The sequence below is a fragment of the Aspergillus stella-maris genome (genome assembly GCF_047715825.1).
Source record: "Aspergillus stella-maris strain CBS 113639 unplaced genomic scaffold BDV14scaffold_13, whole genome shotgun sequence".
NCBI classification, from domain to species: domain Eukaryota; kingdom Fungi; phylum Ascomycota; class Eurotiomycetes; order Eurotiales; family Aspergillaceae; genus Aspergillus; species Aspergillus stella-maris.
In genome coordinates this window covers 271,615-293,550 of record NW_027396807.1, presented here as the reverse complement: position 1 = coordinate 293,550, position 21,936 = coordinate 271,615, and the positions used below count along the sequence as shown (strand labels likewise).

At 51.0% G+C, this 21,936-nt stretch overlaps 6 protein-coding genes across 6 annotated transcripts; 1 reads left to right on the top strand and 5 right to left on the bottom strand.

Annotated features, from left to right (window-relative positions):
• Window positions 1-30: 30 nt before the first annotated feature.
• Window positions 31-1,860, bottom strand: BDV14DRAFT_169429 (uncharacterized protein). The gene has a single exon (XM_073768036.1). The coding sequence runs from the start codon at window positions 1,317-1,319 to the stop codon at window positions 486-488; it is 834 nt and encodes a 277-aa protein (XP_073630490.1). The 5' UTR covers window positions 1,320-1,860; the 3' UTR covers window positions 31-485.
• Window positions 1,861-4,975: 3,115 nt separating this feature from the next.
• On the bottom strand, window positions 4,976-7,745 carry BDV14DRAFT_169427 (putative C2H2 finger and ankyrin domain protein). The gene is made up of 2 exons (XM_073768035.1): window positions 7,509-7,745; window positions 4,976-7,463 (listed from the first exon to the last, which is right to left on the bottom strand). The coding sequence occupies exons 1-2, from the start codon at window positions 7,555-7,557 to the stop codon at window positions 5,584-5,586; spliced, it is 1,929 nt and encodes a 642-aa protein (XP_073630489.1). The 5' UTR covers window positions 7,558-7,745; the 3' UTR covers window positions 4,976-5,583.
• Window positions 7,746-8,562: 817 nt separating this feature from the next.
• On the top strand, window positions 8,563-10,237 carry BDV14DRAFT_26336 (putative extracellular cellulase CelA/allergen Asp F7-like). The gene is made up of 2 exons (XM_073776402.1): window positions 8,563-9,612; window positions 9,687-10,237. Exons 1-2 carry the CDS (start codon window positions 8,947-8,949, stop codon window positions 10,095-10,097), a joined length of 1,077 nt encoding a protein of 358 aa, XP_073630488.1. The 5' UTR covers window positions 8,563-8,946; the 3' UTR covers window positions 10,098-10,237.
• A 483-nt stretch (window positions 10,238-10,720) lies between these two features.
• On the bottom strand, window positions 10,721-11,639 carry BDV14DRAFT_197892 (putative HLH DNA binding protein (Penr2); the record flags this gene model as incomplete). The annotated part of the gene is made up of 2 exons (XM_073772786.1): window positions 10,721-11,073; window positions 11,120-11,639. 2 exons carry the CDS (start codon window positions 11,637-11,639, stop codon window positions 10,721-10,723), a joined length of 873 nt encoding a protein of 290 aa, XP_073630487.1.
• A 4,172-nt stretch (window positions 11,640-15,811) lies between these two features.
• Window positions 15,812-17,805, bottom strand: BDV14DRAFT_26284 (putative protein N-terminal asparagine amidohydrolase). Its single transcript, XM_073776401.1, has 2 exons — window positions 17,220-17,805; window positions 15,812-17,160 (listed from the first exon to the last, which is right to left on the bottom strand). Exons 1-2 carry the CDS (start codon window positions 17,395-17,397, stop codon window positions 16,181-16,183), a joined length of 1,158 nt encoding a protein of 385 aa, XP_073630486.1. The 5' UTR covers window positions 17,398-17,805; the 3' UTR covers window positions 15,812-16,180.
• Window positions 17,806-18,225: 420 nt separating this feature from the next.
• BDV14DRAFT_188300 (uncharacterized protein) lies at window positions 18,226-19,852 on the bottom strand (the record flags this gene model as incomplete). The annotated part of the gene is made up of 2 exons (XM_073771046.1): window positions 18,226-19,784; window positions 19,834-19,852. The coding sequence occupies 2 exons, from the start codon at window positions 19,850-19,852 to the stop codon at window positions 18,226-18,228; spliced, it is 1,578 nt and encodes a 525-aa protein (XP_073630485.1).
• Window positions 19,853-21,936: the final 2,084 nt, after the last annotated feature.

The window sequence follows — 21,936 nt, the reverse complement described above, 5'->3', positions numbered from 1 at the left end:
CCCAAGACTCAGTATTTGGCGGACAATATTGGCAGGTAAATGCGTAGATAGTATTGTATATATAGCGTATCCCCAAATATAACAAATATAATAACATTTCTCAGTCTCAACCACAATCACAATCTCAATCATAATCCAGTATGAAGAAGAACGGGGGGCCATAGGTATAGACATTGATATACGTCGATAGGTAAATAGTACAGGGTAGAAAAATAAATACGGTTGATGATATACAAAGGTGACGAAATCATCCAAACAAATGAAGAGACAAGAAAAAGACAAAGATAACACAAAGGAAAGAAAGAGAAGAAGGCCAAGTTCAGCACGGTAGAGATAGAAATACAGTAGTGGTAGTGGTCAGAGGTGTGTGAACAATAGATCAATAGGTATACAGGACATGGTCAAATCAAACAAAGTGGTATCATAAGTCAAGTCAATCAGTCACCAACTCCAGTCAATAAGCAATAATAATAAAAGTGGCGTGTTTACATCCAATCTTTATGGATGCGCGAGCGGACCAATCTTCGTCCTCGTCGTAGGCCAACATTGCCCTCGCCGAGTAGAGCCTGCCATCTTTGTCCGACAGAGGCATGGTCCTTGCCCATGCGCCTCGCGCACTCATCCCAGTCGCGCTGGGAGAGCTGGAATTTCTCGAGTACGAGCTCGACGAGGCGCTGATCGTCGTCGGATGACCAGAGCTGGCCTGTGTTTGTATTTTCCGACGCAAGCTCAACCGATTCCTCGATTGAAGGAAGGGCCGCGTCAGGATCAAGTAAAAATGACGGTTCAAGTTGGCGATTTCGCGCCGGCGAAGGAGATTGTGTAACGGGTGGTGAATTCAACGAGTAAAAGTCTGACTGGGAGAGACCGAGAGGAAGTTCGTAGGGGAGGTGTCGGGCGCGTTTAGGTGTAGAGGGATTCGATCGCGAATTAAAGTCGCGAATATCTGATTCCGAGTCGAGATCCATAAGATCTTCTTCAAAGGTATTGCGGCGTCGCTTGTTCGCGCCTCGAGATGTTCTGGCGCGTGGCGAGGGTGGTTTGGTAGAGGGCGACTTGGTGCGCTTCTTGCGCGATAAAGCGGGTGAAGGAGGCGTAGGTTGGAATGTGAGCGGGCTTTGTAAGCGTGCTGGTTTTGAGCGACGCGATGAAGGCGCTGGTGAGCCGAGAAGAGATTGAAGCGCGCGACAGGTGCCCAGGAGGCCGTTGCCTGGGAGGCCGGTGTCGTCGTCGGAGGGTGGCGGGGTGGAAAACAAGCGAATGGGTGTAAGGCGCGATGTGCGACGTAGGTCGCAAGGTAGCGCTGACGGGAGCAACATATTGTTATTGCGCGATGTGATGCGACGAGGTTGTGGTAGAGAAGGAGTGTGGCGGAGGGGTGTTTGTGTGCGATGCGCGCGCGCTCGTTTGCGCCGGAGGGACTCTCGAGGAGCAAGGAAGGAGTGGTGGTGGTAAAAGTGGGCGCAAGTAGGTTAATGAAGCTGGCGCTTGAATTTGGATGAATTCCGAGGATGTGACGAGAGTAAAAAGCTGGATGCTGATGGACAGCGATGAAACGAGAGATGGTTGTTGGGGAGAAACGGGCTCGGGGCGGGAGATCAAACAGTAAATGGGAAAAAGGAGGGTGGGTCACTAAGCCTGCAGAACGCCACCAGACTATGATAGTACACAGTAGTCAGATAGTGACTTCAGAATAGATCATGGAATCAATCAAGAATAGATCAGCAGACAAAGAATAAGCTGACAATGATTGCCCTGGGATAGTAATCAGGATGCCTTCATTCCCTGCCTTCGCCCTCTACTGCCCTGGGGATGGGCTGGTTTAGTACTCAAGTACCTGGGAATAGACGGGACCTTGTGACTTGGAATGATGGAGACTGAGACAAGGAGAAAAGGAGGCTACATGAAGCAAGGCGAAAATCTCCTTGACATCCTGTGAGCCTACGCAGCAAGTCTCAAGGGCCGTGCCGCGGTGGGACGAAGGGTCGCTGTGCAGTCTGCGCTGCATGCACGGTTATCCATTGACTTACATTGTCAATTGAAGTTGAATCTATCAATGAAATGGCCGTGCTAAATTAAGAGCCAGACAAAGGACTCTGAAAATGTATACTTTAAGACAAAGGTACTCTCGAGCCCGTTACACAGCGTCAGAGCATCCCTAGTCTCTACTATCAGGTGGTTGGGAGGGTGCTCCCACCTGGATTCCCACCATCCCACTCCCACCCTTCCTATCCTTTACTACTGTCTACAGTTGATTAATAGAGTCTATAAAGCAGCCGTTGAACCCATGAAATCATCAATGGCGCTCTTTCCACATAATCAGAAGTCAAATGCGCTCAGTCGCTCCTTCCCAAAGAAGTAATATTGAAAAATCGCGCACGCGACGAGACGCGTTTAGTCGCGTTTAGTCGCGTCTGTGTTGCGCGTCGTCCAATCAAAGCCCTGTGCCTGAGCAAGTGCCTGAGGCGCTGACGTCTTTGAGCTCTTTGGCACTTAGCTAGGTACCTTACCTACTTAGGTACCTTAGATATTGAATCCGGATCCTTCAGGATTTGTTATCATTGTGACGTTGACTGACGTTGATTGACTGCACCTGAAACTCTGAAAGCACCCCTGCTTAGTCTAAGCTGTCGATCCGGATGCGCCCGGACTGTAGACAGCCAGACTGACTCTATCTTATCGATACGCTCGAGCCCAGCCCCCGCCCTCCTTGCTTTGTTCGAGGGGCTGTCCTCCACATTCTTGTCTGAGGTTGCCGCATTTGCAGGTGGCTGACATGGTAAGCCTGTCTATGGCCACGCCTACTCTTACTCTGTGCCCGATGCCCCTTTGTACCTGTCGCAGGGACAAGCCCAGCGTAACCAATCTCTGATTCTGCGAACAGGCATGCAGAGGCAATTGCGACAGCCGACTCCGCTTTTATCTTCCTAGCAACCTCCTTGCTTGTGTCGACGCAGGTCCTCGGCGAATTCGTCTCGTGGCGCTTGCATTATCTTGCAGCTACCTACAACATGAAGCAGTGCAAGATGTCTATTGAAATGTGATGTTCGCAAGCGCCTGAGCTTTCTATATCCAGCATATAATCGTCTGAACGAGACAATCAATTGGCCATCGCAGCAGCGCTGAATTATAATTCAACTGCTCAGTACTCGGAATTGCAGCAGTAGCCCCTCCACTCAACTCCAATTGTCCTCGGCCGTCGCCACATAAGGAGGCCGAGCAGGAGTTCACTCCCTAGATGGACTACGAGCACCTATAGTATCACCGTGATGGTGTACAGGAACCATATGACTAGGGCTGTCCCTGCCCTTGTACCTGAAGAAGGACTCCCAGCCACCCAGCCCTATATAGAAATCCCCTACAGGACGTGGACAGTTGTCAGTGTCGTATTCTCCGACCTGCAGTGACAGCTGCACGTCTTCTGATTTGCGCTGCAGGTCGGCGACTTTGGCCCCTTGCATTGCGCAATAAAGAACACAAGACATCAAGACATCAAGTCAACTGTCGATAGGCTGGCTAAGGTGTTAGCGTTGACTGTACTCAGGCACAGGGAGGTAGGCGAAGGGCTCTAGGGCTGTACCTTTGTGACCCCTTCCTTATCCATGGAATCTCTCCTTGATAGTATAGCCTCTGGGAATGGCCACCAGACAGGCATGAGACTCAGATGAGCCACCGAATACCTTGAAGCTGGAAGCTCCACGAATCCTTCCTTTTTCCATGAGCAAGCTGGGGTTCAACCCACGATCTCGTCTGCGCAAATCTCCCTTCATCCGGGTATACTCCATAATAAGCCAAATACACAAATGCATGTATTCGATTTCAGTCAAGATCCACTCCTAGTTACTTCTCCATTAGTAGCCGGCCTGAGTGACGACTGATAACCAAGTGACCTTCGCCCTACCGCACGGACCCTCGAACCGTTGCCTACCTAACGTACACCCGCTTTCCCCACAAGTCCTAGTCGATCAGCAATAAGAACTCGAGTCTAGACAATTGACGTGATGCTAGGCATCAAAATGAATCAGAGATCCAGGGATACATTTACCGAAAAAGGCAAGGTTCTCCACGCATGGGATAGAATAATCATAAATTGTGGGGTTGGAGTGGTTGTATACATTCATGAGTTTATGATATATAACACGTTCTCAAATTGACAAATATAAGTATATAAATTCATGATCCTGTTACCAACATTCTAGGTACCAACCCGGACTCACTCTTTATCCTCCGGCCTACACTATTCCTGCCTACTAGTCAAGTCAAGTCAAGTAACCACAATGTCCACGTCTCAAGCACCACCCTCACCACCAGCAGAGTCCAACACCAACACAACCAAGACGAAAACAAACCCCGTGATCCTCGACTCCCACTCAATTCATTCCCACGAAATATCCTCCTTCCCCTCCCCCACGCAAGGCCACCTAACATGGCGCACCCTCCTCTCCACTCCCGCCACACCAACATCCAGCATGTGCGCGGGGATAGCAACATGTCCGCCCTCCGGATTTCTGTCTAGACACAGACATAAAGAGGCGGAGATATACTATATTATATCTGGACGGGGAACCATGGAGATTGATGGGGAGGAGTTTGGACTTGAGAAAGGGGGGATTGTGTTTGTCCCTGGGGATGCGGAGCATGGGGTTTGGAATAGACCAGCTGGTGTTAGGGAGGGTGAGAAGAAGGGTAAGGAGAGGGATGGGGAGGGAGAGGATTTAGTCTGGCTGTATGTCTTTCCGACGGGCGGTTTTGGGGACGTGGTTTATCGGTTTTCTGAAGGGAAAGAGGGAGGGGGAGAGTATTGATGTTGAGACTGGGGATGAATTAGAGAGGGAGAGGGAGAGGGAGAGGGAGTAAGAGTAAGAGTAGGTACTTTAGGTAGACAGTGCTGAGCTCCCGTCGTGGGCAGGGTCTTCCATGCAGCTGGACGTGACGAAATAGGGCGCTAGGAACGGTGGGATGAACGACATTGTATAGGTAGGTAGGTATCATAGAACATGTTATAAGCTACGGGCATGCATACCTATCTACCTAATCTACCTACTGAGGATGGGCCTTCTTCACCATGTGTAAGGTATAAAGTATAAGGTACTTCCATCCAACAACCAGCTACAGTGGTTTTGTACTTTGTACGCGCTTGGAGAAGAAGTGCCGATAAGGGAGAGTTTATTGCTGCTGAATGAGACTAAGGCTGTAGCCAGGACGTAGCCAGGCTAGGCTAGGCTAGGCCATGCCGTATCGGAGTTTGGCTCTATTCCGAGTAAACCTGGATTGCTTATGTTTGTCGAGTTAATAGAACGAGGTCATGAGCTGCCGGTGGTCAAGTTCCCAGGACATATCAGGGACCCCAGGGAGCTCGCTCGCAAGGTGCTTTAGGTAGGTACTGGGCCGACTGTGATAAATACCGAGGGCGACCACGCAGCGACCCAGATGACCCTGCACTTGTCGCCAAATGCGGGTCGGAGGACGCGACCTTGAACTCGTCTCCAGAGGACTTATACTCCACGGCTGTCGAGGCTATTGGGGTCTCTGCAGGGTCTAAAGACGACTTCAAAAGACACCTGGATGTATAGTTCACTCCCTTCATTGCCCCTGCTGCATGCGCCGGATACGCTCCTCCGCAGCCCTCGCTCTCCGCTCCCTCTCCAACCGCATCCTCATCTCAGGCGTCATGCCACGGGCCTCCTCTTCGCGCCGTTCCTGAGCCGTCTTCTCAACACTCGGGGGTCCTGCCCCCAATGTCCGACCGCCTTTCTTAGTTACTCTCGATGCAGCAGCGGCTTCCTCCTCCTGCCGCAAGCGGTCCATTTCGGCCTTGCGTCGGTTGGTTTCTTCCTCCTCTGCAGTTTGCCGCTCTCTTTGCGAACGCGCGTCGGACTCAGCCTTGGATATACCCGGCGGTATCTTTGCGGCTTCCCAGTCCCACTTTGACTCGCCGAGGTCGTGTCGTGCTACACGGAAGGCATCGCGGGTGGCGCGGTCGCCGGCGAGTTCAAAAGGGGTTCGGCCTTCGCTGTTTGTGGTTGTTGGGTTGGCGTTGGTCTTGGTAAGGAGGGCGGAGACCATTGCGGGGGCATCAAGGTTAGAGGCGAGGTGGAGGGGTGTCGGACATCGGAAATTCTGCTGCACGTCTGAGGGTTGGAATGTGAATGTGGGTGGGATTTCATTTTTGGTTAGATAGGACATCAAGGCGGGGATCTTTGAACGCCGGATGAGCGCTTGGATTTGCGTCGTGTGCATGATGGCCGCTTCTTCTTCTTTTGAAAGTTTGGGTTTCTGAGGTTGTTGTGGCTTTGGTGTTGATGGTTTGGAGGCCTCTTGTTGCTTTGCGGCTGCTGCGGCGAGGGCAGCTTCGTCGATTTGGCTGACTTTGACGCGAGTGAGTTCTTTGAAGCATCGCATGAGTTCGTTTTGGGTGGCTCGGCGGGTGCTGAATGGAAAGCCCCGTAGTCTTGGGTCATTCTGCTTCAAGGCTTGTCCTTCATGCTGGCCGAAGAGAATGCGGCGGTTCGTAGATCCGGCTGCGCGAACGAAGAGAAGCTGGGCCTCGTTGATCTGCTGTCTCCAGTCCTGCAACAATTCCCTGATTTCCTTCTCCAGCGTAGCCTCATTGTACCGACGTAGACTTGAACCGGCTGAATGCGCGGCACCTTTCGACGCATCATTGGCAGATTGAGAACCACCCTGTTTTCGCCTCGTGGTATACCGATGGTACGTCTTGTGCGCAATAACCCTCGCCTGCCGCTCTTCAATTCCACCCTGCTTGCGATGAATTTCCGGCGCGAGCGAAACAAGCATAGCAGCGAAGTGACCACCACCAATCATACACATGAAGATATGCGGACTCGGGGTTTGCGGCTGCGGTTGCCCATTGCTCTTTTGCGCATAGATTGGGGTAAGTTGTTTCTTTGTGAGAGATCCAGCCAGGTGTCGCGGCTCATCCTGCTCAGCGTTCGTGAAAAGGGCGCGGTAAACACCAAGCGAAGTATTCGTGGGAAGAACTGGATTCGAAAACCACAGCAGCGGGTGTTTGCCAGGCTTTGGGGTCGAACTTTCCTGCCCCTCCTCAACCACCTGAGAGATCTTTGCCTGCCGTTTCAGCAATGTGGTCAGCTGGTCGGCGCCATCTTCCTCTTCCTCCTCCGAAGACTCAGAGCCAGAGATAGATTCATCCAGCTCGCCGATCGCCTTTGTAAATTGGAGTTCATCGAGGACCGCATTTCCCCGCAGTTGGGCCCTCACGTTGTACTTGTGATGATCCGACCGGACATGTTCGCGCTGGTCTTGGACGTGTGCAAAGGAAACCTTGCAGAGGGCACAGCTGGTTGACGTTGCGATCGCATGTTCTTGCGCTTCGTCGGAGGGGGTTTTGGTTTCTGGAGTGGGTTCTTCTTTGACGGGGACGGTCTGGTCGTCGCCTTTGAGGGCGATTCCGGAGAGGAGTTCCTGGGGGAGATCGTAGACTACCAAATTAGTGATTGATAGAGTATGACAGCGCGATAACAAACCGTATAGTGGTCTCTTGAGGAGCTCCTCGATCCGACTGTCGGCAGCCATGGCTTGCTGTGTGTTGAGGGAGAGAAAGAATGACGGACTTGTCTTGCCCCTCCAAAAGTCCGACTTGAATGATGAAATCACCGCCCGATGGTGGGGTCGCTGTCTTTCTTCCACTTTCTATATCGATTTCAGGAACACATAGTTATTATTATATGGCAATTCTGCATACTTCTGTTCCGCACATTAGCTGTTGACTCAAAGATCCTCATTCTGAGTCATTTGTGACTCGGTTCCTGGGCTGTGCTCTGCGCCACTCAGCCACCGGCCATACTACGCCGCCGCGCGAATGAGAATACTGTTCTATGAACACTTATGTCGTCCATTGGACAATACACTGGACCCAACGAGACTCGCAGATAATGCAGTTGTCAGTTCAGCCTGGACGTCTCTAAGATCTTGAACAACAGTGCGTTGTCACTACTAACCCAGTTTGCGACACTCTTTAGGGCAACGGCTTTCTGAAATTGACAATGAATGGCCAATTTTATATGCAAAAGTCGCTCCTGAACGTGAAGACATAGACGGGTGCAGATGCAGAAAGCACATGTCCTCTCGGAAACAACAATAGTATCATGAGCTGTGTCGATGAGAATCTTGTCCGCTGCTCATAGATCCGTCCGGCCTGAAACGACTGACGTATGCTTATCCATGCTCTGAAGAAACGCGCAACGCAACGCCTCTGCGGTCTCGATTCTCGAAGTATGAAACTGGATTCGAGCAAGCGAGATTCGAGGCCTGGAACTTCGGGTCGGGCCATGTACCTGGCATGAGGGCAGTACACCACCGGTGGCCCCTGCTTCAGTGAAAGACCACTACCAGTATCAACTACCAGTATCACCCCAGGACAGACACTATCTTATTCAAGCACTACACGGTTCATAATCCAACATTAATTTACTATCAAATATTCCACTGCTCAGGGATCAGCTCAATACCACCTCGGCCTCTTCCGGATCGCTAGGCTTGACTTGCCGTTCGGCGTTTCAGATTAATCAATGTCATCTCATTCTCATTTCGCGAGCCCAACTGCCCCAATCACTGCTAGCAGAAATGATCAGTATGGGCCCAGAGGAACTGTTTAAGATGAGTTAATCTTAATTAATATATTGCAGCAAGGCTGGTGCCTCCAGAGTTCGAGGCCGAGACAACAAAGCTCTGTCCAGGGTTCTACTACTTAAGCCATGTCCCTGCCAGGGTTTTCTTAGACCTCATCGCTAAGCTTCTTTCCTTGCGGCGACATACCTATCACTTGCCTGATCTGAGATCTAGGCGTCCTTTCATTATATCAAACTCTGTGCTGGTTGCACTGTCGTTCATTTATACTTGCATTTGCTGTCTGAGACTGCCAAGTCCATTCATTACTTGACTTTACTTCGAAGAATTGAGAAAATGAAGTACCAACACCTTGCATCTTTAGCTCTCGCCTTGGGAACGACTGTCTCTGCGGTCCCTCTCAAGGCAGAGGGTGGCTCTTGTCCAGCTGGATACTCGCCGAGCGTGTACTATATCACCGTCATTGCGAGTGCCACTGCGGAGCCGACCAGTACTTCTACCTCCTCTGTCGAACCAACAACGACTTCAAGCGAGGCTGAAGTCATGAAGTCGACTGTGGAACCATCCTCATCTTCTACATATACTTCTTCAGTAACCGCCATCTCCACCGTCGGCGCCATCGAGACGATTCCCGCTGCTTACGTGCAGCCTTCCTCCAGCACCGAGACCCAGGAAGCAGCCCCAACTGCGTCTCAACCAACAACGAAGGTCGCCGTCGCCCAACCAAGCACTACAACCGCAGCTGCCGAAGAAGCAAAGGCCACCTCAACCGCCTCATCCAGCTCCTCCAAAACCTCCTCCGCAAGCTCCAGCGCCGCCACATCCGGCACAGCAACGTTCTACGGCGGGAACCTCTCCGGCGGAACATGTTCATTCGCCGACTACACGCTCCCCAGCGGTCTAACGGGCGTCGCATACTCCGGTTCAGCATGGGATAGCGCAGCCGAGTGCGGCGCCTGCGTTGAGATCACGGGTCCGGACGGAAACACCGTTAAGGCTATGGTGAGCGCTAACCTATTTACCCTATCCCTTCTTTAACTTAACTAGGATAAATGTTAACAACGAGGTCCCCACAGATCGTCGACCAATGTCCCGAATGTGAAGCAACCCACCTCGACCTCTTCGAAAGCGCCTTCACAACACTTGCCTCCGCAAGCGCAGGCATAATCGACATCTCCTACTCTATTGTACCCTGCTCAATCTCGACCCCGCTAACACTGCGCAACAAATCCGGTACATCGGCGTACTGGTTTAGCATGCAAGTGCTGAACGCGAATGAGGCCGTTAAGAGTCTGGAAGTTAGCACAGACGGAGGAAGTACTTGGCAAGAAACCACGCGGAGCGAGTACAATTTCTTTGAGAACAGTAGTGGCTTTGGGACGGAGAGTGTGGATGTGCGTGTTACGGGGGTTAGTGGGAAGGTTGTTGAGGTGAAGGGGGTTAGTGTTGAGAGTGGGAGTAGTGTTGAGGCTGATGGAAATTGTTAAGTCTGAAGTATTGGGGTTGATTTGAGGAATGCAGGGAGGGTAGAGAGTAGATTCAGCTTAGGGTGTATTGGATTGGATCGGATGTGGATGGTTTCTTTTCTTTTCTTTCTATGGGTTGGGCTTCAGGCAGACTTGCTGCAATGCTCTTCTCCATTTCATTCCTTCTTTATGACAGTACTCCTATCATCCTTTTCTCTATAACTTCTAATCATGATTATCTAGTCAGGACTACGGTGATTATGAAATGTTCCATATAAAAACTGCATTCTGTCAACGCTGCTATAGCCTCAGTGCAAAGAACAACTCCCGAACCGAATTCGCCGACCCATCCTGGAACAGAGAACAGAATAGCATACAGAAAGAAGCGGAGCGTGGCAAACAAGAGTAGATCAACCGGACCCTAAGGAATATAAGGATTAAGAATGGACGGAATTGCCCATCGTCACCTGTGTATAACGCAAAGACGAAACCGAGCGGAGCAGAATCACTGGGAATAAGCAACAAATTCCTTAAACAGACGAGCAGAACATGAGTGGGGAAAGCCTTGTCTTCGATGGTCATGGCGCGATACTTGGAAGGCAGGGCCGGACAAGCAATTATAACTGGTCAAGCTGCGAATCAGGTTACACCTGGTTCTGATCCACATCAAGAGCCTCGAGCTCTTTCGACTCCTCGTAGTCGTCGAATTCAAGACCTGCATCGCGACACCGTTGCAGCCACTTCAAAGCAATGTCACCGCGGCGGTTGACCTCAACTTTTAGTTTCGAGTTTTGTGCACTAATCTCGTTGATGGCGTGCCCTGTCGTCATGTTGCTCTGCTCCCATCGCTCGCTCATTTGTCGCTTGTCTTCATGTAGCTGGTTGATGTATTCGATGGCGCGTTGTAAGATGGCGCCCTTGTTCTTGTCGCAGTTGGGTACTAAACGAGCGATCTGGTTGATCCCTTCGTTGATGGCCTCGCGACGACGACGCTCGACTATTTCAGTTAGCAGAGCATAGAGCTTAGAAAATGGCAAACGCACCCTCTTTGTGGTTGTTCTTGCGGACTTGGTGCCATTCAGGCGAGCCAACAGTGGGCTTCTGGTTCATACTTTGCGCTTCACGCGCAGCATAGACCGCGGCAGCTGTCGAGTTGTGGTTCTGGCCGATGCTCTGGCCAATGTCGTCCCCGAACGTAAGACCATGTGCCAGGTTATTGTCGAACGTATTATCCGGTGGCGGCGGATACTTGTTCTGGGGGTTGTGAGCAGCGAGCGCTGCCTTGGCTGTCGTCAGAGCATTCTCGTCGGTAATCCCGTTTTGAGTTCCGACATGTTGGAGAATCTGCTGATCAATGTTGAGTTCTGAACCTGTGTTGGGTAGGCCATGATCGTAGCCAAGGTTGTGTGTGAAGTTTTGAGTATCTGTGCCGGGGAGACTGCCATTGCTTCCATGCGATGAGCGGTTCATGCGTTGAGCATCTGGGCCAGCGTCGTCACTGCTCTCACGCTTGCGCTTCACCATGTTGCCATCTGTGGCGCCGAGTTGTTGTGTGTCGGCCATTGTGAGTTATCTAGACATGTTAGCCATGGTCAGTGCGTACAGTGGTGGAGCATACCTAAAAGAGTTCCTAGGGAAAGGCCCTGCGGCGGATAAAGTCGCCGGTCTGCAAGAAACATGGTCAGTAAATATGAATAATTAAATCTCAGACCAACAAGAATAAATAACAAGAGTAATCGTGTCCGTCAGAGATAGATCAAGCTTGTGTGTTCATGACGGAATACTTCGCCGTGAGCAGGTGAGGAGACGCGTTGTGTGGGCTGACGCGCTGCTCCGCATCGCAACATCAACAACACTCTTCATCTGCAGACAACGATGGGCAGATAAACCATAGATAGCGAATTTACTGAAGCGCACAGACATGATAAAATGCGCAGTACGGGAAGATACAGCAAAGCCCACTCGCGACAGCATAAGAGTCGACGCTCCAGCAGCGCGTCATGACGTCTCAGCGACCGGCGGAACCGCGAAAAAGGACTTCAGCCACCTCGGCCGGCTCACGGCGGGCAGCAGGAGGGATCATGGCGCAGGTCGCAGAAGATGCAATAACGCGATACCGCGGCGGGCGCTGAAGTGGGCCGAGATGGAAAAGCAAGCAGAAGGGAAGCAGGAAGGGACGCTGGACTGTACCTTGGGATGGGCAGTCTATCACCTGACAGCAAGTCACCTGCCACGGACAACAACAAGAGGATCGCGAAATCCAGGCAAACGCGAAACCTCGAGCCTCAAGAACTGGCGAAAAACACGCGGTCGGCACGGTTGATTAGAGCACAGCGAAACGGTCGAAATTCAGCTTGAGTAATAACAAGAGGCGGCTTTTACCCATGAAATAAGGGATACATGGAGGAGTAGAGAGAGGTCGAAGTAGAGGTCTGCTCACGTGGCGAGGGAGATTCGAAAGAGGAGAAGCGCTGCGGTGCGGGAGGCCAAAAGTACCTGAAGCGCAGTTAGTCACCTGACGCCGAGGTCTGTCTCTGGCCTGTCTCTGGACTGAAATGACAACTCACCGAATACTCTTTATGCAATGACCAGTCACAACCCGCGGCCCTCTACCTTTATAAAACCTCTTTTCCCTTGCATAAACACCAACTCTCTGATTCAACCGGTTTGGTTCCCTCCTTCATCCTCTGGCCAAATGTCATGTGCCAGAATCCCGTGCCCCTCCCTCTCTCAGCGCCTTGATCTCGGGCTCTGATTGGTCGCCTGCACCATCCATTCCGGTTGGCGGAGGAGGGGTTCACCCGGGATCACGTGGCGGCCTGCAACCCTCCCTTTGAGCGCCAAACAATGCACGATGATGCTGATATTCCGGCCTATGGAAGTCTACTGCTGAACTCTACTCGTCTCTGCTGCAGCCTGCTGGAGCCTGCGCATCACCAGTCCATGCAGTTGGCAGATCTTGAAGAGCCTTCCCTGCAACGCTCCTACCTCCCGGAACAAATCCCCGGCCTTTTAGCCTCGCAACGCACCCATCCGCCCATCGTGTTATTGGAAGAGCACCTGCCGCCTCACACTAGAGTACCTGCTTTGCCTCTTTGCGGGCCGGCCCTCCTCTAGTAGTTAGTCCTCGCTGAAAAGACCCCATCACTGGTCACCCATGCGGTTGCACGGTCCAACTCCCTTATCGTTTTCTAGTCGCCGATCATCTACCTCTCTCCATGTCCTATCATGGCAATGCTGCTCGACGGTGACCGACAATCTAGCCCGTCCAAAGTACCTCTCAGTCTCAGCTGAGACCAGATGACTTTTGCCGACGGGGCCTCAGCTCGCTGAGCGATCGCTGCGGTCTAACAGGCTCATCGCTTTTGACCGTCGTCTTACTTGCCCGCTTTGTGCCCACTTTGTCTCGAAACATCTGGAGCTAGAACCATCTACCCGATGACCTCCTCCTTGTTTCCAACAACTTACCCGCCCATGGACTTTATTCTCCATATATACTTTGGTCGGTTTTCTAAAGTCCGACTGCGACTGCGACTTTGACTGCGACTTCTCCCCGACCTTCAGTGTCACATGTTATACCCAAACCCACACGACCCAACCTTTACTATCCCTTCATCCGGGATGGCGTCATTAAAAGCGCCAAAATCCTGTGGGGTCTTGAAGAGTTGCATCGAATTCTAATCTCGACACAGACCTAAACAGTACCGTCTGATAACCCGCCGTGTCGATCGCGGGCCCAGGGTCGGTCATGAGGACGGGCGGGATCCTACCTAATCAAGTCGAGACTGAGGCTTTCCACGAGCTCTAACCGGATATGACTGGTTGGTATGCGGGTATATCAAGAGGTGAGTATGATTAACCCCGTCGGGATCTGGATTTGATATGATATGATATGCGGCGCCTCGCGTCCACGGCACTAGACTGGAATCTACATCCAAGACCCCAGCCTAGTCTAAGCCTTGTCACACGGATGCATGCGAGTCATGTCTCACATGATCGGTGTGGACAAGGGGGTGGGTAGATAGCTGTCGCGTCAACTAAACCTTGATGAAAGTCTCTAGGACTCTAGGACAAGAGGTATCCTTGCGTCTCGACACAAACCGTTCCAAATTTTAGCCATGCCGTCTCGATCTAACCTCACCAGTATTCCCTTGACTTTGTGGTTTGAAGGAGGGGAAAGAGAGTAAATGGTTACAACAAAGCAGCCTCGCCGTCCTCCACCGTCCTCCACCGCGTCATATCCCAGAGCCCGAAGTCCAAGCTCCCACAGCATCAGGAAGGCCAAGCCAAGGCGCGCTTTGTTCGGTCGTAAGCAAAGCTAGCATGAACAAAAATGCTCTCTCTCCGGTCCGATCCATCCATCGTCCATGGAAATGTCAACAAAGCATACGCCAAAGACAAGTACGAACATACGTACCAAGGAATGTGTCCGAGGCTGGGCATTCCGCCGCCGTATAAATAGAAGCGGGTACGTATGTCTATGCACAGCGCTGCTTCTGATAAAGCAAAGATAGAGCTGAAAAAGGAGATGGGGAGTATCTGTCTGCCTGATTAGGGTATTTCCTCCATGGCTCATTGCAATCGTCAGTAGCAACTGTTGATGCTCCCTGGACTGGTGAGGTCTGTGGCTTATGACCGTGTAGCCGTCAAGTCACGGGTAAAGTACTACCACTGTAGTACCTCTGCAAACCTAAAGTAGCTGCGCAATAGCTGGATACCCGTGCACTTCGTTGCATGGGTTCCGTAGTAAGTCCGAAGCCATGTACTCCTGTCCCCATCCTTTCAATTATCCTCATAGTAATCGCGATGGAAACTCCACAACATATCTCTTTATTTCCCATTATCAGCCCATCTATTTGGTGACTAGAAGAACAAGTACTGGCATCAAATCCCTCAGTCCATAAGTACTTACCTACTCGGTATACGGTCCGAACCGGCCCACCCTCGCACTTCCCCCGTCACCAGGTAAGTCCACGAAACCCCTCTTCTCCAGTTCCCACTCTTCCCACGGAAAACCGGGGCTATTGTCAGGAAACCAGCCCACGATCGAGAATCACCCCAAAGGGACAGCAACCTACGTGGACCTCCATCGCACCTTCCTCCCAAGTCCCTTCCCCGAAACCCGCTTCTTCCTATTTTATACATCTATTATTGACAGTTGAGGAAGGCACGACCGAGACGTACCAAACCCCTCGCAAAAGGAAGGAACAACTGGACGGGCCTCCATCACACCTCCCCTCTACAGTTCTTATTGATGATCCCGGGCAGAAGCAAGGACGTGCATCTAAACCACGAAACAGCATCGTTCCCAGGACACTCCTACCCTCATTCTACCCTCGACCGTCGTCGAGTTGCATCGACTTGTCTCAGGGCAACCCACTCATCTTCTGGGCTTGGATAAGTACCTACCTACCTGCCAAAGCCCGAGCCCAGATCATCTGGCAGTGGCAAAGTAAATTACCAGGAAACAATATCGTGTCATGCTTCCCTGTCCTCATCTCTACGGCTTTTCCGTCCAAGACGTGCCATCGATATAACACTTATCGAACTCATCAAAGACATAACCGAGAGGAATAAACGGATCCCTGTGGCACCTGCTTCCGCTACCATACCTAGTTAGGATATCTTTGCCGCTTGGAAAGGTAGATACACTGGCGATATAAACGGGGGCAGGTCTGTTATAAAGACAAATTTAACCTTCATCGTTCCTTCCTCCGGCTAGGTCGGGTCTGCGTCACACCTGCTTATTTAGGTGGGCAAACATACTATCGAGGAAGGGACGATGGAGGTCAGGTCTGTCTTGGGAGGAAAGACGACTGTCTCGTCAGGGCCGTGCCTTCCTTATTTGGGGGACGTGATATTTGGGAAGGGACAACGATTGCTAGGATAGTTTGTTGTGCTTGCCTCCACTGATTATGGTAGGTATGCGCTGTGGTTTTGGAGGGAGTTGCGACTGTCAGATTGGATTGTTCTTGTTCTTTCTACTTTGAGTGGTTGGTTTTCAAAGACTTGGCTTGGCTTTATCTACTTAAATCTTTAGGTCCTGTGCCGATCGATTTTTTTTCGTGTAGAGTATTGTGTATGAACATCCAAACTTCATACATCTAAACGGCCCTCCTCGCCAACTGAAACACCATCTTCGGATCGGATCCTGTATCCGCGAAGCAAAGCCCTTCCTCTCTCGCACCAAGTATATCCCAACAGAGGATCTTGACGTCGAGCGGCGGCGACTGTTCGTCATCAGAAGAACTCTCAGCTCCAGATCCAGATCCAGTCCCAGCTTCAGCTTCAGCCTTAGGCCGCTGCGAAATAGCTATAATCGTGCTTGTCCCCGCGTACCGGGCAAGCGATGTCGGCGGGGCACCACCGTCCTCTTCACCAGCTCTATTTGCAAAGACAATAATGATGCTCTTTTCGCCATCGGCACCAGAATCACCATCTGCGTTCGAGTCATGCTGCATCTGTTTTCGGAGCAGCGGCATGAATCGCTGGATCCAGTAATTGAATGTTTCGAGGGCCGGACCACCCGATAACGCGTCGACTTCTTCGCGGCTTAAAAGCGTAAGCCAGGCCATTGAGAGGATGACGAGCTGAGATTTTGAATCGAGTACGCGGTGCGCGAATTCGTACGCTGAGTACGGCGCTTCGAACTTGTAGGGATTTATATCCATGCATATGCCGAAGGATGTTGCTATTTCCTTCCCTGTTTTCTCTTGAGCGTTTGGAGCTGAGTCTGGTGGTGGAGGGAGGATAGCGGCTTCTCCCTGTGGTCTGGAGGGACTCTCCTTTGGGAAATTGAGCTGGTGGAATCCTAGCTCGGCGCTTCCTTCGCTCGCCCATGTTTCGTCCGTATAATAGAGAAATGTCTTGCGGTAATTCAGTAGGACGGAGCCCTCTTCGTCAACGACCAGAAGGGCATTGAAGTACTTCTCGTTGCCTTGTTCGTCGGTCTCGATCTCAGGGTAACCCACGCAGACCTTGCAGCCTAGTCTCTGAGCTGTCTTCCGTGCCCAAGCCGCGGAAGGTCCCTTTCCAGCTGGCTCAAGGTAGGGCCTTATGGCATCCAGCGAGGGAAAGTTGTAGCCTGTTTATTCATCAGCACCATTTAACTACCTTAAAGATTAAAGTGAAAGGGGTAGGTACCAGTAAATATCAACTCCGGCAAAACCAAAATATCCAAGTTCGCATCTTCAACAGGCACGCCCTCACCAAGCTCATCCTCATTCCTTACCCGCGAATTGCTCAACAGCTCATCAGCCTTCTTGATATTCCCCTGTACATCGCCAAGCACCGAGGCAATCTGGAGCGTGGCGAGTCTCATTCCCTTGTGCTGCGATGCAGATAGTGAACCAGGTTCAGTACTCGATCTAGCGAAAGAGGTATGTTGAAGTTGGGGCTGCCGGTTTCCTAGGAGTCTCTGTACCCAAGATCTCAGTGTACCCGACCAGGTTTGGATGGGCCTTCTCTGGACTTGGGTTTGAATTTTGTGCTGATAGTGGCACTGGTGCCGTCCAGGATACTGTGCTCTATAGAAGAGCCTCCTATTTGATACGGTCGGTCCACTGAAACGCAGCCTTGATAAGGATAGCGAGTGGGACAACCGCAGCCCCTGGCGCGGGATAAAGAGCGCAATTTTGATAAATTTGACTCGCTGTTTCAGAGTTGCAGATTATTTTGGTAGCGGATTATTCTGTGGTTTGCTCAGTTGGATAGATGGGTTGAAGCATTGAAGGAAGGAAGGATGTTGATAGATGCAGAAGGCTGTGATTGGAGCGAAGATGTTACTTAAGCGCGGTCATGTGACTGCTCCCTGATATACTTGTGGGAAGTATGGACTTGCTCATGATGTACAATTTTCAAATGATATGATAATAAAAGAAGCATAATTGCCGACAAGACGTACCTTTAGATGATATATACCACCCTTTTCCAGCGGACACCTTGCAATCTGACGTGATCTCACTGACAGGAGTTTTGATGAAGCTGCGTGGTCAGTGGACAATCTACCGAAAGTTTGCCCAGGGCTAAAATTGACAATTATTAAACAGTAAGAAGCCTCTAATATCAAAATAGCGGCCATCATGCAAGCGACATGAGATGAAGCCTAAAGCAATCACCACCTAGGTATCGTCTCAGCCCAATGCACCAGTTATTGCAGGGCTTCAAACCCCTCCCTCGTAAACTCAAGAACCCCATCAATAAACCTCCCTTCCACCTCATCAACCTCACTGCATACACCCAAAGCTGAACGCTCAACCAACCCCAACGCACCCCCCTGCCACCCAACAGCAGCCACCAAACTCCCACCCTGCGTACTAACAATATCCAATGCCAGCGGCGAACCAGTGACATCGGCTGGCGTAGCGAAGATAGTCTTGCTAATGCAAACCTTGTTGTTGCTCTTGCTCATGTCTTCGGACTCGCGCTCAGGTTTGCCATCAAAAACAAGCAAGTTGCTCACTCGATAACTGCAGTCTCGCAGCCCACCGACATGGCTCGCTGTCCAGGAGCGGATGCTCGGTGCGTACCGTAAAAGACCAATGGCTTGGTCTTTTAGTCTCACGGATACTGAAGCAAGGGACGTTGTGATATTGCGCGCGGAAGTCCAAGAATCTTCAGTGAGAGAGAGGTTTGGCTTTTCCGTCTCTGTTGGCGATGTTGGATGGGAAAGAGGAACAGGATGCACAGCATAACCCCCCGAGACGAAAAGCCCCCATTCGTCGTTCCCGACGCCGATTGAAGAACGCATATTTATTGCTGTGCCTGAAACGAGATTCGTAATCTCTGACTCTGAGCCCAGCTGTCTTGCTTCTGCTAATGCCCTCCCCAACGCAGCAACAATGATTTGATGCAACACACCCGTGAATTTCACGTCCCGCGTCCTGCAAACCCTTAACGCGTGCTGCAGAAGCGGAGCGTCAATCTCAAGGAGTCGTAACCGACTACTCTCCTTGATATCCCGGTCAAAAAACATCCTTGCACCTGTCCAAGTGCTCTTATCGCGCGGACTTGAGGAGGCACGTAGTCCGAACATATCATTCACCCAGGTTGGGAGGAGGGCTGCGAGGAGGGGGGTCAGGAGGAAGGACCAGGATATTGGGAGGCGGGAGGGGGTGTCGAATGGTGGTGGGAGGGTGCGTGGTGAGGAGGTGACTATAAGGGTTTCATTGTTGGATTTGGTGGCTGGATTTGTGCTTGCTATCGTGTTGTTCCAGGCGTTTAGGAACGCGCGGTGGAAGATCAGCCCGCTTATACCGTCGCCTAGGGCGTGCGAGAAGGAGAAGGCGATGAGGTAGCGTTTGGCTTTAGGGTCATTATTATTTGCTGATGCCGGTGCTAGAGGAAGAACGACGATACGCCAGGGTGGGACATCAGCTGGCCAGGGCCGGTCGAGGATGGGTAGGAGGGCTCGCTCGATGATCTTATTCTCGGTGTCATCACTGGTCTTCTGGTCGTGAAGGATTGAGATGTGCTGGCTCAAGTTCAAACTCTCTACCTTCACGTAGCTTGCCTTGTCGGTATGCTTGTTTTTGACCACAACACTAAGGTACGGCTGATCCAGTACGCACTGTCGTAGAGGTTCAACAAAGGGGTCAGGCGAGGTCAAGTCCACATCGACATCATCCGGAACTTCGTAAACAGCAGCAATAACCACAGCATTATAGAACCCGAGGTCCTCGCGACTGATTGTGCGCTGCTCGTTGGGGCCTGTTTGGGTCAGTCGTAGTACTATATGCCTGGGAGGGCGACGACCTACTCGCGTATCTCTCAAACATTGTGAACCTGGTGGCTTTCCGATGTCACAAAAAACCACCAAGTTTATAACCACAGACACTTCGATTTCAGGGGCTGTGTTCATTCCTTCGTGAAGATATCAGGTACCAACGGATGAATTCGAGGCCGCAATGCTTATAGTGGGGATCCCGCCGGGGGCCAGCGCAAGCATTTCCTTTTTGGGCTAGTTTATAGTCATGGAACCCTACGTATCATATAGACTGCAAGAGTCGGGTGAAGGACTATTGCATCTATGCCTACTTACATTTCAGCTTGGTACTGTCCATATTATCCAGGCCCCAGTTGTTGACACTGGGGAAAGACACTCACTGAAGGTTGGTTGACCTCAATGACCTGCTCTTCCCTGGTGGACTGTCAAATCATACAATCAGAGCAGATCAACCAGTCTGATGACAGCAAAGATCAAGAATAGTCTCATAATCTATACTCATTTCGGAAACTTATTTCCTCTTCCAACTCGCTTCGACTCTACGAGACTCGCAGCCATCAGATGCTTGCCCAGCGTTATAAGACGCATTCGCTGACGAAAATGTAGGCAAATGACGTCCTGGAATAATTATTTTCCTGCGGTATTTTCTCGGTTCGTTCTTTAAAGCTGAAGTTCCGATCCACCAGATGTAAAGGCCAGTCTCGCCATATCGTTTGGTTGACAATCATCCCAAAAGTCTGCTACTTAGAGTCCTCGATTACGAGCACCAAGCATGAGAAACTTGAGATTTTTCATGGAGTCCAAATTCTAGGGACCAGTCACCAATAAGCAGATATAGGCAATGAGCACTCCATATACTGGGTTGACCTAGCTGAGGGGCGAAAGTAAAGAGGACCCCGTCTACATTGGACGTCTATGGATACCGAAACCAGGAAAAGGTTATGCGAACAAGGAAGTCGCTCATACTCGGTACTCTGTAAAAGTGGCTCGCCACTTGCCTGGGATAACTCCCAGGCTCTGTCCCAGACTATCTAGTCAAGTTGCAAACTGCCCTGGGTCACCACACCAGGGCGCCGCGCCCGATAACTACGGCCAGATCAATGAGTAGCGCCATCTTCAGCTGCGTGCAAAATCTTCAGGTCACGAGTCATGGAGATGAGGATGATTTGCAGCAGGGACCATGCCTGCTTGGGTTGTGACTACTAGACCATAAGACATAGCCCGGCTGACAACAGCCCTTCCTCATCGAGGTTTTTAGTTGAAGGTGGTGCTCATGTTGTACGACTGTGATTGCACCGGGTTCCTTGTTTTTGGCGTGATAGTAAGCTGAAGATCCCGACATAATTCAGATCGAATATGTTGATCAGCCCGGCTCACATTATGCAGGACGTCGATGAAGTGCTGCAGGGTCTATGCCTGGTGGTTCAAAGATATATAATTGGACTGGCTAGTGGTTGGGGCTTCAATGCATCTTAGATTGGGATTCAATATCATTCCCCGCAATTGCGATGCTGATTAGTAAGACTTGAATGGTTAGTCAGATATGTATGAGAATCAAGTCACCTGGGATCTACTTGTTGTGCTCTCGGCGGTGAGTTGGCTGTATATACTCCGTAAGGTAGAGGAACCGCCTGGACCGTGCACGGATTGTGAGTGGGCAATAATTACATCATACCTCAGTCAGAACTCTATCAATCCTCGAATTTTCTTCATTTTACAGCTCAAAATGTTTTAAAGGAGTAGTAAGATAGGCAGAAGCAGAGCAGGCAACATCAGCGAAAACCCAACTTGGGTTAGATAGTTTGGAGACCTGAGTCACCGGTGTATTATTGAGCGATAAGCTATTGAGGATCGTATTCGTTTGGAGGTTAGATCAGTGCCAAGCATCCTTATGCATTCCTCCGCAGCGGTGAGAAGTACTCCGACTTAATATGCACTTGCAGACGGCTCGTGCCCTTCTCCAATGGCCTGTGTCTGATTTCAACTCTCAAGATACGGGCGTCCTAGAAAAATCTCTTCAGGCCTAGCGATGCAGCCATATTTGTTGACTATGTGGTGATTATCGCACTGACTCAACCCGGCAAAAGCGCCCGAGCGCAGAGGTCTAAAGACCGACAAGTCCGAAGCCAAACCGTA

Excerpts from the sequence above, each read along its gene's own strand:
- BDV14DRAFT_169429 (XM_073768036.1), bottom strand. The coding sequence starts at position 1,319 with ATGTTGCTCCCGTCAGCGCTACCTTGCGACCTACGTCGCACATCGCGC.
- BDV14DRAFT_169427 (XM_073768035.1), bottom strand. The coding sequence starts at position 7,557 with ATGGCTGCCGACAGTCGGATCGAGGAGCTCCTCAAGAGACCACTATAC. Across the intron at positions 7,464-7,508 it reads CCTCAAGAGACCACTATACG|TCTACGATCTCCCCCAGGAA; the intron begins GTTTGTTATCGC and ends CTAATTTGGTAG.
- BDV14DRAFT_26336 (XM_073776402.1), top strand. The coding sequence starts at position 8,947 with ATGAAGTACCAACACCTTGCATCTTTAGCTCTCGCCTTGGGAACGACT. Across the intron at positions 9,613-9,686 it reads GAAACACCGTTAAGGCTATG|ATCGTCGACCAATGTCCCGA; the intron begins GTGAGCGCTAAC and ends AGGTCCCCACAG.
- BDV14DRAFT_26284 (XM_073776401.1), bottom strand. The coding sequence starts at position 17,397 with ATGAGACTCGCCACGCTCCAGATTGCCTCGGTGCTTGGCGATGTACAG. Across the intron at positions 17,161-17,219 it reads GCCGGAGTTGATATTTACTG|GCTACAACTTTCCCTCGCTG; the intron begins GTACCTACCCCT and ends ATGAATAAACAG.